Source organism: Lissotriton helveticus, chromosome 9, assembly GCF_964261635.1.
Source record: "Lissotriton helveticus chromosome 9, aLisHel1.1, whole genome shotgun sequence".
In the NCBI taxonomy this organism is placed as follows: domain Eukaryota; kingdom Metazoa; phylum Chordata; class Amphibia; order Caudata; family Salamandridae; genus Lissotriton; species Lissotriton helveticus.
The window spans coordinates 1,225,071,389-1,225,085,677 of NC_136070.1; the positions used below are offsets into that span (position 1 = coordinate 1,225,071,389).

Consider the following 14,289-nt stretch of genomic DNA (forward strand, 5'->3'; position numbering starts at 1 on the left):
AGATGCCCCTGGGTGAGTCATGCGCTATACAAAACGACAATAACATAACATAGACCATAACACTGCAGCAAAGGGCTGCTAAATCTGCCCTTTTTTATGGTTCACAATTCACAGAGCTTGCAAGGTTTACACAATGATTTTCAAAGTTGCGAGTAACCCAGTTGCATGGAAGTGGAGGAATCGCAGTGACCCCGAAACTGCGGATGACCAACAGTTGCATGCACAATGGAAGCCCCCCGCATCTTTACGACCCAGAATTATTATGAATGGTACATGCACAGCACTAGCTCTTTGTGACTTGTCTGTGTCTTACTTCTATTTCATGCATTATGGGGTAGTTAGCAGCAGGTGTAGACTTAAATATAGCTATTCTGAACCAGATAATATGGTGCTGCACTTGAAAGAACATGTTTAAGTTTTGCAAGCCATTTGTGAGAATAAACAACACAAGCCACAACAGCAGGTCTGCCATTGGGTGTCAATCATCTAATAATGTACATTGTGCATTGCTGTGCCTGAAATCTAGGTCAGTGCTCCTGGAGTCATTCTTACATTACTTGTGTTTACTATGTACTACATGTATCTAACTATTCTTCCAAAATCCCTCAGCACAACAACCACCAATCCTGGATATTCTACTGACCTTTGTGTGATAAATGTAGCATTCTGAGATCTATAAATAGTGGACACATCAACACCAGATAGATCCTTCAGGTTTACCCAGCAAGCGTGTCCAACCGAAACAAGAAACAATGATACAAACATCTGGTCCCTCCACAGGAAACCCACTTCCTCCATATAATTTCTCTCACTTTCTACCAACTTCCTACACAATGATGTTTGCAGCTAACAATATCCAACAACAGTCTCTTTTCATGCCCCTACAGAGAAAAGTACTAGTCAGCAGACATCTCGACTGAGATCCTGCCGTCAGGCCTAACGGAGCCTGTATACGGTAGCGTAAAAGAGCAAATCTGTGTTCATTTGGTGTAAATCTTTTAAGAAGTCATCCCCAGTTTCATTCATTCAAAATACATTCGCTCTAGAACCCATGTTCCTATATATTTCAGTACTTGATTTATTTGTAGACTCCTTGAATCTTTATTTGTACATCCCATTGGCCTCCAAGAGAACAGCGTTCAGACACCCATTACCACTTGATACATCAAGAGTAGAATAATCATCCCTTTATTCATTGGTACTAGGTACACAAACTACACCATTCTCTTACCACTAAAAATAGACTACATGAACACTAAAGTCGCTGTCCAATAAACACCAGTTCCATCCTATTCTCATCCACTGGGACAAGATTCTTTAACACTAGGTCCAAAACTCCAATATATGTAAACACAAGATTCGTCATCATCTTAATTCTCTTGTACATTGTCACTAAATATTTCAAAGGTAGAATCCTCATTCCTTAGTTCCTAAGTTAACACTGGATTCAGCATTCTTTAGTCTCTTTCAGTGAGACATGTTAATGCTAGATTCAGCGTCTAATTAAACATGCACACTAGATGCATCCAAAAAGGATTTGTCAACTTTTTATTAGTTATCACAAGGCACCCTACTAGCCAAGTCATTGCCCTAGCATTAAATATGTCCAGCCTAGACTCCTTGTTCTTTTTCTTCATATGCACCAGATTTAGTTACATTAGATAGTGTTCCCTTATCCATGTGCACTTGTTATATTGACACTAGAGAAATAGATTGTATATCAAAATGCCAAAGGCAGAACTTTTGTGCTATAAAAACGTTGTCGGCCACATTATAAGAGCCAAAAGGATATGCAGTTAATTATGCATTGGAAATGTACATTTCCAATTTTTTAAATAATTAATTTCCTTATTCACTTCCACTAGGCATGGAAATGGGTTTATTAGTCCCTTATCTGTTTACACTAGGTTCTTGTACAAAGAGATTGAACATTCCCTTGAGCGTTGGCACTGTATACCTTTATAATACATCCTAAATTCCTTAATCATTAACACTTAACACATTAACAAGGATTATTTATTTCCTAATTCATGGGTGTAAGAAAGGTATGCCCATCATTTCATTATCAAGTGGTGCAAGGTGTAATGATAACGGATTCAACCTACCATTGGCAAATGTTGACAATGAAATCATCATCACCACAATACAAATGACACATGGATGAAAACAATTGGTTCATTATTCCATTATCCACCGGCATGACACAATTTACATTTATAAAAAAATATATATATAATCTTTGAGCAGAGGCAGAATTATCAAAGGTTGAATTCAATTCTTTATTCAATCTATACTACTATTATAAAGGAAGAACTTTGCACCTTTGAGGCGGGTAAACTCGGGAACCACAGCGCCAATCCACCCACCCGATACATCATTGTAATCGTCAGGGTGTGCAGATGGACATAGGCTATATAAAGTATAAAAATATGCGTTATTTAAAAAAATGAACATTAAAAAAAAGTAGTCCCTTCAAAGTAGCACCGGCCGCGACCTGCGTGCTGACGTCAGGAGCGCGGGGAGGAGCGGCGTCCAGGAACGCGAGGAGGAGTTGTGGACATGGCGCGGGGGAGAAGCGGTGAGGACCGGCGGATAGGCGGGAGGACCGGTAAGCGGCGAGGAGCGGTGAAATGAGGAGCGGCGGCTGAGGTAAGGCTCTGGGCAGGCGGGGGTCGGGGCAGGTGGGGATCGGGGCGGGCGGGGGCCCGGGCTGCACGTGCTGAGTGCTATTGTAGTTACAGGTGCTCCAGGCATGGTTCTGCACACTGCTGTGACTACAGACTGCAGTTTAGAGGGCACTCTGTGGGTGAGGGGCAGGACTCCGCCCACAGCCGGGGACGGGTCCAGACCCGCTCAGTCACGCATCCCTGGCGGGCCGGGGTCAGGTGCACTGACAAGGCCAACTGCAGGGCATGGGTAATGGCAGTACAAAGCGGCCGAGGGGCAACGAGAGGGGCCCAGGTGAGGGGCGGGCGGGGCCGTCTCATCCCCTAATGGGCCCTAATGGAGGGGTGCGGGGAGCACAAAGGGCCTTTCAGCGCGCAAGAGCCACAACGAGAGCCTTGTCGCCTGAGCAGGAGGGAGTGGGACTGCTGCCTGCACCCTGGACGGATAGCGCTTCGAGGCCGTGGCTGACTGCACCCTGGACGGATAGCGCTCCGAGGTGCGATGGGAGGATAGCGCTCCGAGGTGCGATAGGAGGATAGCGCTCCGAGGTGCGATAGAAGGATAGCGCCCCGAGGTGCGGTGGGAGGAAAGCGCTTCGAGGTGCTACCTGCACTGTAGATGGATAGCGCTCCGAGGCCGGTGCTGCAGCGCCCTGAAGTCTGCTGTCAGAACTAAGTGCTGTCACACTGATGGTCTATTGTGAGGCATCGCTAAACTCTCTGACACCTGCAGGGGGTGCTGATAGCGCTCCGAGGCCTGCCTCCAGCGCTGATAAGGTCCTGGGGCTCTCAGTTAGGGGTAACATCACCAGCGGCATGCAGAGAGAGCTGAATGTTTTCTGAGGAATGAGTTATAATGCTCTGAAGGGTGTTCTGAGAGCGGAGAACGCTCTAGGCACCGGGCCGGATTCACAAAAGTAACGGACACTTGTGAGTAAGCTTACTACGTTTCAGTGTTCAAAGTAGTAAGTTCAGCAGTGCATATGTTCAACCAGTGATATTACAACACCCTCCCATAGAAAATAAGGGATGTAGGGACTTAAAACCAGTTAATACTGCAAATTAAATTATTTAAAACAGTTAAAAATAAATAAATACAATTCATATTATAAATAGATTTAAAAATAGTGTATTTTTAAGATTTAACTATAAAATATTTTAATCACCTATTTTGAATTTAAAAACTATGCAACCATACATGTAATTATTAAAAAAATAAATGCATTTTAATCTATATCTATCTATATCTATACTACTATTATAAAGGAAGAACTTTGCACCTTTGAGGCGGGTAAACTCGGGAACCACAGCGCCAATCCACACACCCGATACATCATTGCAATCGTCAGGGTGTGCAGATGGACATAGGCTATATAAAGTATAAAAATATGCGTTATTTAAAAAATGAACATAAAAAAAAGTAGTCCTTTCGACGTAGCGCCGGCCGCGACCTGCGTGCTGACGTCGGGAGCGTGGGGAGGAGCGGCGTCCAGGAACGCGAGGAGGAGCGGCGGACATGGCGCGGGGGAGGAGCGGTGACGAACGGCGGAATGGCGGTGAGGACCGGCGGACAGGCGGGAGGAGCGGTAAGCGGCGAGGAGCGGTGAAATGAGGAGAACGGGGGAGGAGCGGCTGCTGAGGTAAGGCTCCGGGCAGGCGGGGGTCGGGGCAGGCGGGGGTCGGGGCGGGTGGGGGCCCGGGCTGCTTGACAATGTCGGGGCGGGCGGGGGGGCCGGGCTACTGCACAATGTGCGGTGAAATGAGGAGCGCGGGGGAGGAGCGGCGGCTAAGGTAAGGCTCCGGGCAGGCGGGAGTCGGGGCAGGTGGGGGTCGGGGGATGGGGCGGGCGGGGGCCCGGCCTGCTTGACAATGTCGGGGCGGGCGGGGGGCCGGGGGTCGGAGAAGCCTGATTGCTCCCGGACAAGGTCGGGACGGGCTGCTTGTTATAGGATATAATCATAAAAGTTCGAACAAATATTTGAAAATACAATGTTACGACCATCAGCAATTTTGTGTAAAAATTTGATATAAAATACACAAATAATAATTTTAAAAAAGAGATAAGAATTGAAGGTTAATTTTCAACCTATAGTGGTAGCATTGACAAAAGGGAAGATGATGAATGGGAGTGATACATTTCTAGCAAAAAGAGCTTTACTTACCATAAACCCAGCCTACAGCAATACATTCAAAGAATGCGACCCACAAGAGGCATACACCGCTGGCTGCATAGTAGTCAAAGAGTTGAAATACGTACATTCCACCCTGGGGAACAAAACATCTGGTCACCTTTCGAAGCACAGGTAAGAGTAGCTAGCAGGTAATATTCATTGTAGAAAAGCACAGGAAATCTCTGATCTGTATAATCGAATAAAGTGTTATTTGACTTGACTTGACTTGAGATTAACTTTAAATTAGTGACTCTACAGACAGGATTGGGAGAGTTGACCTCAAGCCATTGGACCATTGCGACAGCGTTGAACCTGGTATGATTCTAGTGCTGTTATTCCCCATTTGTGCTTATATAAGTACATTGCCTTTAGGAATGGGTAATCATTATGCAAGTCATTGAGCCTTTAGTTTTTCCCTTCATTGTAATGTGTTGTTAGCTCTCATTTATATAGGTTTTGACTAAAAGAACTGTTATTTGCTACAATTGCATTGCATTGCTGTAAATAACTCACAGGAAAAGGACTCTTGCCTGGCCTCCCTCACCTCATCCAAGAGAGTAGAAGGGTGGGCGCTTATCTGCAACCTTGCCTTGGATGCAGTAGAGAGGGGTGTGAGGAACACTGCCTGCTCTTAAAAAATTAAACTTTAACATTTAATTTTTATTTTTTAAATGCATCCCATTTTCTTTCACGGAAAATAGGCTGCATTTTACACCCAAAAAATCTGCTTTGTTGAAAAAGCAGTCACAGAGATGGTGTTTTGCTGACCCCAGCAGGCCACTATCCCTGAGAGTGCCAGCCATTCCCAATGGGAGGCAAAATGCGACCTGCCTTATGAATACTAATAAGGCAGGTCCTTTGAAACCCATTTGGAAATCATAAACAGTGTCCTAGACACTGTTGTACACCAGTGTTTGCAACTCGCAATTTAAGAGTCACAAAAAATGCAAATTGTGAGTCACAAACACTGAGGGTCATACATCTGGCCCTTAAAATTGAAACAAGAGATGAGGGAAGGCCATATTGTGCATTGCTCTTGTGATGTATTCCTATAGGTTCTTTATCGATCCCCCTATTCCTGACCCTATTCTGGTTAACAAGTTAACTAGCAGCCATCCCATGAGGCAGAAAACCCCCATGATGCAGGAACCGTTATCTGATTAAGCCACACTACGGCACAGGAACCTGAATCTGATTAGGTCATAACGCTTGCCATCTAATTAGACAAGCGATATTCCTCCAGCCCCTGATAAGGCATACGGAGTTCTCAAAACAAATCAAACCTATGACAACCTGGGAAAAACCCTGCGGCCATTGTTTTGATTTCACCGAGAACTTCAGCAAAAGAATGTGCTAACGACCAGGTCGTATGACATCCTTATTGACGTATCTATGTCCATCCTTACGTCAATCTCGGCACCTTAAAGGTATAAATATTACCGATATTGCCCTATGCAAACACACGCGGTGGTGACGAGATCGGAGCAGCCAGACTTGCCGAAGCCCAGAGCAGAGCAGACCCCGCTGGCGCAGCCCCGCCTTCCTGACGCGCTGAGAACGAGACGCTGCTTTCTCCTGCCGAGAAATCCAGCTCCGGCGCTTCCGGGTAGCCCTCGCAGGCAGCCTGGAATATCGAGACCAGAGACGAGCGATACCATCCCTCATTCATCCTAGATTCCAGGTACAGAACTGAATAACCCCTTGCAGAGAATTCTTTAGTCAGTCACTTGGCAAAACAAACTTAACTTAAACTGCTACTTTCTACTCCCGCCCACGTATTAGGCTTAGGTCAGGTACATCTGGGGTAGGCGTAGTTAGAAACACCAGTTGAGTACGATTAGTCAAATGTATATGTGTATGTATCTATTTTATCCATTTTAAACCATCATATGGCTTAGAAACCATATCAATGTTTTTACAGTATTATTTTATACTTCTGCTTCTAATGTATGCACTTTACTTAACCATAAGTATTGCAATAATATCGATCCATTTCTCTTGTATGAGAAAAGAGACTGATCAATAAATAACATCTTTTATTGAACACGCCCGTCTCTTCCTTTTCTCTACAATCTGGTGAGACTAAGAATGCACGTACTGACTGAGTAAAATAAGTCGTCTTTTGTTTTCACACGACTCTAGAGATACACTCTTGATTAGGGGAGAGCAAAGTTGTCATGTTCTATGGTTGTCAGAAACTAAATCCCTTCTTGTCTATCCAGGGAGGTTCAACTCCTCCTTGCCTATTCGAGAAAGTTTCTAGTGAACTCTGAGCTAGCTGGCAAACCCAAAACTTTAAGTCTAATATCGACAGTAGTAGACCTAGTTAACGTCTGGTCTAGGCCTATACTATTGAAGGTATTATTCCAATGCGCAGAGCCTATTGGGATAATAGGAACTACACTACATGGCGCCCAACGTGTTTGGATAGGCGATAAAACTAACGTAAGACATTTAGAGTAACTCAGTCGTGCTTTTTCACTCAGACCCCTTTTTCCCATAATACTCCAAAGACGTCTGGAGTGGGTGAAAGGTAATATCCGCCAGACCTCGCAGGAGGAAACTCCTATGTATGGTCCTTGGTTTAGTCAACGTTGAAGGATACACTGTTCCAAAATATTGTGCATCTAATCTTTGTTTCCATAAGAACCTGATCTGCAAACAAACAAAATAACCTTCTGGACAGTACAATGTCAGACAATGAAGGAGAAAGAGAGGCAGTTAGAATAGCAACTGAACTCGCAGCAGCTGATACTGCTATGCAAGAAGCAGACCCGGGTATAATAATCATCCCGGTCAACACAAGAAAATCTATAACTTTAAAACTTATAGAAAGTGGACTGACACCTAGAGGTGGCACAGTCATATTCGTAATTGAGGCACACGAATATCGGCAGACAGAGGTATTCTACACATGGATAAACTTTCCAGCAGCTAATGCTGTAACAAAGGTCTTCCACTATTACAAAACAGAGGAACCTCCTAATGAGTACACTCCTTTCGAGGAGGTGGAAGTACCACTTAAATTTCAAGAGCATCTGCTCTTATTTAATGGCGCCCTAAAACATAATAATCACATCACCAGGCTCGGTCCATTAGGTAGACCAGGAGCAACGTGGCCGGTTCTAGCCGGATACACACCACATCCAGACATCGATGGGATGTCTGCAGCAGAGCTTTTAACACAGCTAAAACAATTAATAAAATTACATAGACAATTAGTCCAATATGTGATGCGGACTTCAACAATTCAACCAGCAATTAAAATTCCACAGCTGACCCCTCATCAGGGGAACACAAATAAAATTACACCACAGAACATACAATCCTGCCTAGGTAAGGTACCAGCTAAACGGGAACAAATACCATTCTGGTTAGCACAAAAAATCACCCAAATAGAGGCGGTGTTTCCAGACACCACCCCTGTGGATAAACACAGGATTCTGACTATCTGTCTTCCAATGGGAATCGCACCACACGTGGAGGACTGTGACACTTTGGGTACAGTCTTTGCTTCCATCTACACAAAAACGCACGGTGTTCCATCCATTTCGGTAATACCAGATGTGCTAAAACAAATTCAAGACGAATACGGTCCAGAACCCGCTTTAACTCTTGGTATGAAATTACTAAAAGACTTCAAGCAGGTCTCGGCTATATTATTAGCCAACATAAAGGGAGAAGCAGCAAACGTGGCGATCCGCCAGAGGTTAAAGGAGACAGATATAGCAGACCAACCAGCTGAAATTGCCAGAATTATAGAAAAATCCTATGAGGAACTAGGTAGAGATAGTTTAGGTGGAATACCAGTAAAACCACAACTGATTGAAAGTCCTGGAAAGATATTTTTTAATAATAATTCAACATCACAAAAAAAGAGCTGGGATGGAAACAAACAATCCAATCCTAAAGAAAAGAAATTCCAGTCCAGAGGAAGGTCTCCTCGGCGGAGAGAAAAATCTCCGAACCAAAGACACAGGTCACCCCAAAGTGACCCCTCTGAGAAAAGATATAACCTTAGAAATAGGGATAATATAAAGAAACCTGATAGATATCAAGACATTGATACACGTCCCTCTCAATCTTTTCAGACTTCCTCGCAGAAATCGGAAAGAAGAGGACGATCAGAACAAAGAGAAGAGCACGCCAAGTCCAAAGACAAGGAATCTGCTCATCTAAAAAAGAAACTACAATTTCCAAAAAAGAAGGTAGCCAGTATCAAGGTAGTAAACAATGCCGAGAATACTGAGGACACAACTGAAAAACGGAGAATGGGCTCAGACAATGCTAGACAGCGCAGCAGAAGTGAGCATAGCTCGCAAAGTCCTTATGAATCATCTGGAGACAGTGGACACGAATGAATATCTTCAAGTGGAAACTGCAGACACCAGAGTTAGCAAACCTCACAAAATATATGAAATAACTTTACGTATAGAAGGGGATAAGACTAGAAAAATAAGGGGACTATTTTGGGATAATCTCTCCAAGGGCTATGACATCCTTCTAGCTGAAAAAGACTGGCCACCAGAGTTTGTCAGGGAGTGCCCTCATGGCGAAGAAATAATTATGCCTGCCTTCTCAAATCATATCCCAATTCATAAAAAATACACACTTGCCAGAAAGTGGGCAGTAGCTCAAGCTCCTGCTTCATATAAAAATCATGTAGGATGGGATGAGGACTCTCCTCCTCACAAAATCCAGTTAAAATCACAACCTACTGCACAAAGGCAGTATCCAATCAAGCAAGAAGCTAAAAAACAGGTAAAAGAAATTCTAGATCAATTAGAATACCAGGGGGTGATTGAAACTTGCACCTCACAAATGAACAACCCTTTGTTTCCTGTCTCCAAACCAGACAATTCATATCGTCTAGTTTTGGATTACAGACACCTGAACTCATGTTGCAAAACTTTTGCAGTGCAAAATTCGCATAGTGCTGCACTAATGAATAACATAGTGCGCAAAAAATACAAAACAACATTAGACATCTCTAATGGATTCTTTTGTCAAAACATAGCACCAGAGAGCAGATATTTGTCTGCGTTCTCAATAAATGGCACTCAAAAACAATTCTGTCGGTTAGCCCAGGGGTACAAGAATAGCCCAGGGGTATTCTCAGCGAGAGTAACAGAGTTACTACAAACATATGATGACGAAGCATTATCTTATGTCGATGACATATACCTAACAGATGATGACTTGGATACTCACTTGAAGAGAGTGAAAACCATAATACTTGGGTTCGCAGCAGAGGGTTACAAATTCAACTTTAAAAAATCGAGAATTGCCTATCTAACAGTCCTGTTCTTAGGATATGAATTATCAAGTGAAGGCAAAAGCCTGGCTGACAATTTCCTAGAGAAATGTGCCGTACTCCAAGCACCTAGAACACTAAAAAACCTACAGTCAATTCTAGGCTTCCTAAATTTCGGAAGAACATACATTGCAAATTACGCAGAAAGGGTCAAACCCCTTTATGATCTAATAAAACCAGATTTTAAAAGAACCAATTGGACTCAAATACACACAGAAATTCTGAGATCCTTACAAACAGACATGTTAATTAAAACAAAATTAGAAACACGTGATAACACACGCAATCTTGTGATTCGAGTCATCCCAGGAAGATGCGGATTCACATACCTGACCTCTAATGAGGGAGAAAAGGTACCAATTGCATTCAAATCACACTTGTACACAGAAGCTGAAAAGAAATTCAGCATTAAAGAAAACATTGTTCATGCAGTTCAAACCGCAATAGCTAGAGAAAAAGATAAAGCTGACGGTAGACACATCACAGTCAGAACAGCAGAATCAGCCTTTGAGGCATTAACAACACCGTGTAATTTACCAACAACAACATTGAATCCGGAATGGATACAATGGGTGAATTCAATTACAACGGACAAAGTATACTACTACTTTGATCCAGAACTAAAGGAATTGAAAAATCTAGAATATGAAAGAACATTCCCTCTGCCAATCGGCATTCTGCCCTTCCGACAATACGGTTGTGTAATCTATACAGACGGACATGCTCAACCCTCCGTTTGGGGAGAACAAGCATACAACCCCACATGTGAGATTACAAAAGAAGTGTGGCGCGGAGGTAATCTAAGACCTCTATTAACAAAAACACACTCAGTAGAAACTAATTCAGAACAACAGACTGAAATAATAGCATTAAAAATGGCGCTAGATAATGCGGATCGCGAATTCCCGACACTTATAGTGTCCGATTCATATTACTGCATCAAATCATATAACAACGATTTGCAGACATGGATTCAAAACGGTTACAAAGATGACACAGGTGCAACAATAAAGCAAAAACTGCTTTGGGAACAAATAGTTCTGTTACAAAAAGAACTACCAAAGACTCACGTGATACATACACTGAGTCATCAGCGTGATGGCGTTCACGTTGCAGGGAATTCATTGGCTGAGACAGCCACAGCGGTAGCAACTAAATCAGCTTCCGTAGCTCGAAAAAAGCGTACAGTGAAGTATATTGACGGTGAAACAGTGCTGGCGGTGAAAACGTCATCAAAAGGCGACTGCTCAGCGCTACCGATCAACTATCCACTCAATTATACATACATAATCGATGCAAACTCCGTCCCTTTTGCTCGAATCCCTGGAGTGGGGGATAGAGTGATTCCAAACATGGACAGGAGAACCTTGTTAATAGCAGACGCACATATGGGCGAGGGTCTCAGACACCTCAAACTAAAAGATTCTCTGGAAGAATTACAATCAAGGTACTGGTGGCCAGGCATGAGCCTGCATCATACCATGTTTGTAAAGAACTGCCCAAACTGTAACAGAAATCGCAGTGGTGAGAGAAACGGTGTAATACCGTGTCGTTTCACTCAAAAAAAAGATCAACAGTAAAAAGCAAAGCGTCCGATTAACATATACAGGCTAGTTTCCACTTATAATGTAGATCACCAGCGCTCGGCTGACGTCTGGACTGTTATACAAATATTTGCGAGTCTAAATGGCATATACGCTAGAAGCATGCTACGTTTGACCATTGTTTTCACTCTAGCCCTCCAGCCTGAGGGGAAACATGGCCAAATGAGCATAGCACAGCGGGACTCTTCTCACTTCCTTCCTGAGGGATACGGGATGGTGTAAAGAAAAAACCAAGGCATAAAGCTATCTATAACAGAAAGGATATTAGGTTCGGAAGCTGGGTGGGTCAAACATCTAATAAGTGTTCAACGTAGTCTAAATAACCTGCCAAGAAATTCTCTGAAGGGATTCAGTCCGTACGAATTATTGTTTGGAACTAGGATGTTAGTCTTAGACCTCGACAGTCAGACTTCAGTGGTGAAGGAAAAAAGCTTTGATATCAAAGATCGTTTGGCTATTTTGCAGGACTTAAACGAAACAAGAAAAGACCTGAGCAACATAAAGTTGAAACAGCAGCCAACAACCACTGAAGAACCACCACCTGTCCCAGCAAGACCTGTCTGGATTCCAAAAGTCGGGGATCTAGTCAGAGAAAAGATCGCGGTAAAGAAGGAATTTGGGCCTTCTTACAGAAAAGCAGTTCCTGTCTTGTCTATCAACGGGACAAGATCAGTTGTACTACCGCCGCTTGCTGGTAAAAAGGAGAACCGAGTTGTATCCATCGACCTGGTAAAACCACAATCATGTGGCCGATAACAAATAGTAGGCCAAGTGGACTCCCGAAAAGTAGTAGAACACCAAGATTTGCTACAAACACAGAGGTTCAATCTAAGAGGCTAATCACATTCGAAACGCCTACAGAACTACAGCAAGGACTATGCAACAATGCAATGGAACTTAGACCTCTGAAAACCCAAATAAAAACATTTAGCAGAGACACACCAATCTATAATGAAGTAACAAACGACTATGCAAGAAACAGTAATCCTGAAGCAATTGGAACAATTGACAGAACTGCATCCGGCTACTTCATAAACTTTGATGATTCCTCTGAAGGCTTCACTGAATCAAAAACACAGCCATCAACAAAAACCTTTAAAGATAAAGTTAAAGTACTTTTGAAACAACTGAAAGAAACATATCTGATTTCTCCATGGATTGAATTTTGGGTGGGTTTTGGTGCATTTATCCTCATACTTTGGCTCATCATGGTACTAACTTTGGGACGCTTCATTGAGGGAAAATATGCTAAAATGGACACAGCAAGTCAGAAAATCAACTTGATCCTCAAACCACACACATCTTCACACGTCGAGAAAAGAGAACTTTCTTCAGTCAACTTCACAGCCAATCCTATACCGGGTGGGGTAGCATGGGACAACACTGACTACGAAATTTATGGTCCGGTTGAAATCCTGAAATATCCACACCAAATTAAGATCTCGTTGAGTGACTTTGTAAAACCAAGCTCATTTGATGATTGGGACTTTGAAAGTATAAATAATATGATGTCTGACTTAGTGATGTCTGCTAAATTTACCAAACATGATTATTTGCAGGGTTCGACAAATTATGATAGTATGTACTGTTATAACCACTATGGTAACCATTTTCTACATAGATCTGCACAACCTAGAAATGTTTTAAATTATAATCAATGGGAACATTGTGCAACCCCTCCAAAAGGAAGCTCAAAAACCGTTTATGACAAATATTCATACTTTTCAGGTTTTAACACAAGTAATGCTGAAACATTTTATTTCAAATTGTCAAATAAGACAGGGACAAAGACCATGATAACAAACACGAAATTGATATATTCAGACTCATTCTTTGAACAAATGAATACTTTTGGTTTTGATTATTGGGACAAAAATGTTGAAGTAAAGAGTGTTTGGGGTACAAAAGAATGGCAAGTACAGGGTATAGAATCTTTGTTTAGAGCCTGCATGATCCCAGAACAAATGATATTTTTAAATGACACTGTTCAACAAACTACCTGTCTTGGCCTAGCCAAAATCAAAGACTTAAATAAACCGTCTATTCCAAAACCAACAATGAACAGCAATAGCTCTACAGATGAAGAGATAGACGTAAATTATGTATTAAACCAAAACAGAACACATCCTGATTGGAAAAAGTGGTTGATCTGGCCCACAGATACTAATAACTGTCAAGACAGATTCCTGAACAAAACACAGGGGTTCAAAATGACCAGGCCAGACCCTAGATATTCCCAAAGACAACACCCAGGGATAATAACCACCTACAGTGTGGGCAAATTATGCCTTCAGTGGCTACAAACTTCCACACTGGCAGAAATTAAGCAACACCTAACTTTACTTACTGATGGTGCTGACTTGCGTGATTTCATTATGGGACCGCGCAAACAGCGTCAGAAACGTTTCATAGCAGCCTCTGTATATGCAGCATACAACGAGGCCTGGAAGGTGACTCAAATTGAGACAGCAGAAAGTATACGGGAAATTGACCGTATTAATTTGGAAAAATCACTTTCTGTAGTGGACAATGGG

General features: G+C 42.7%; 1 protein-coding gene across 1 annotated transcript in view; it reads right to left on the bottom strand.

Moving 5' to 3' along the window:
• The window catches only part of LOC144782385 (sodium- and chloride-dependent taurine transporter-like), a 300,110-nt gene that overhangs the window by 35,057 nt on the left and 250,764 nt on the right, over positions 1–14,289 (bottom strand). The window contains exon 10 of the mRNA XM_078661712.1: positions 4,829–4,931. Coding sequence (XP_078517838.1) covers positions 4,829–4,931 — 103 coding nt within the window. The remainder of the gene's footprint in view (positions 1–4,828; positions 4,932–14,289) is intronic.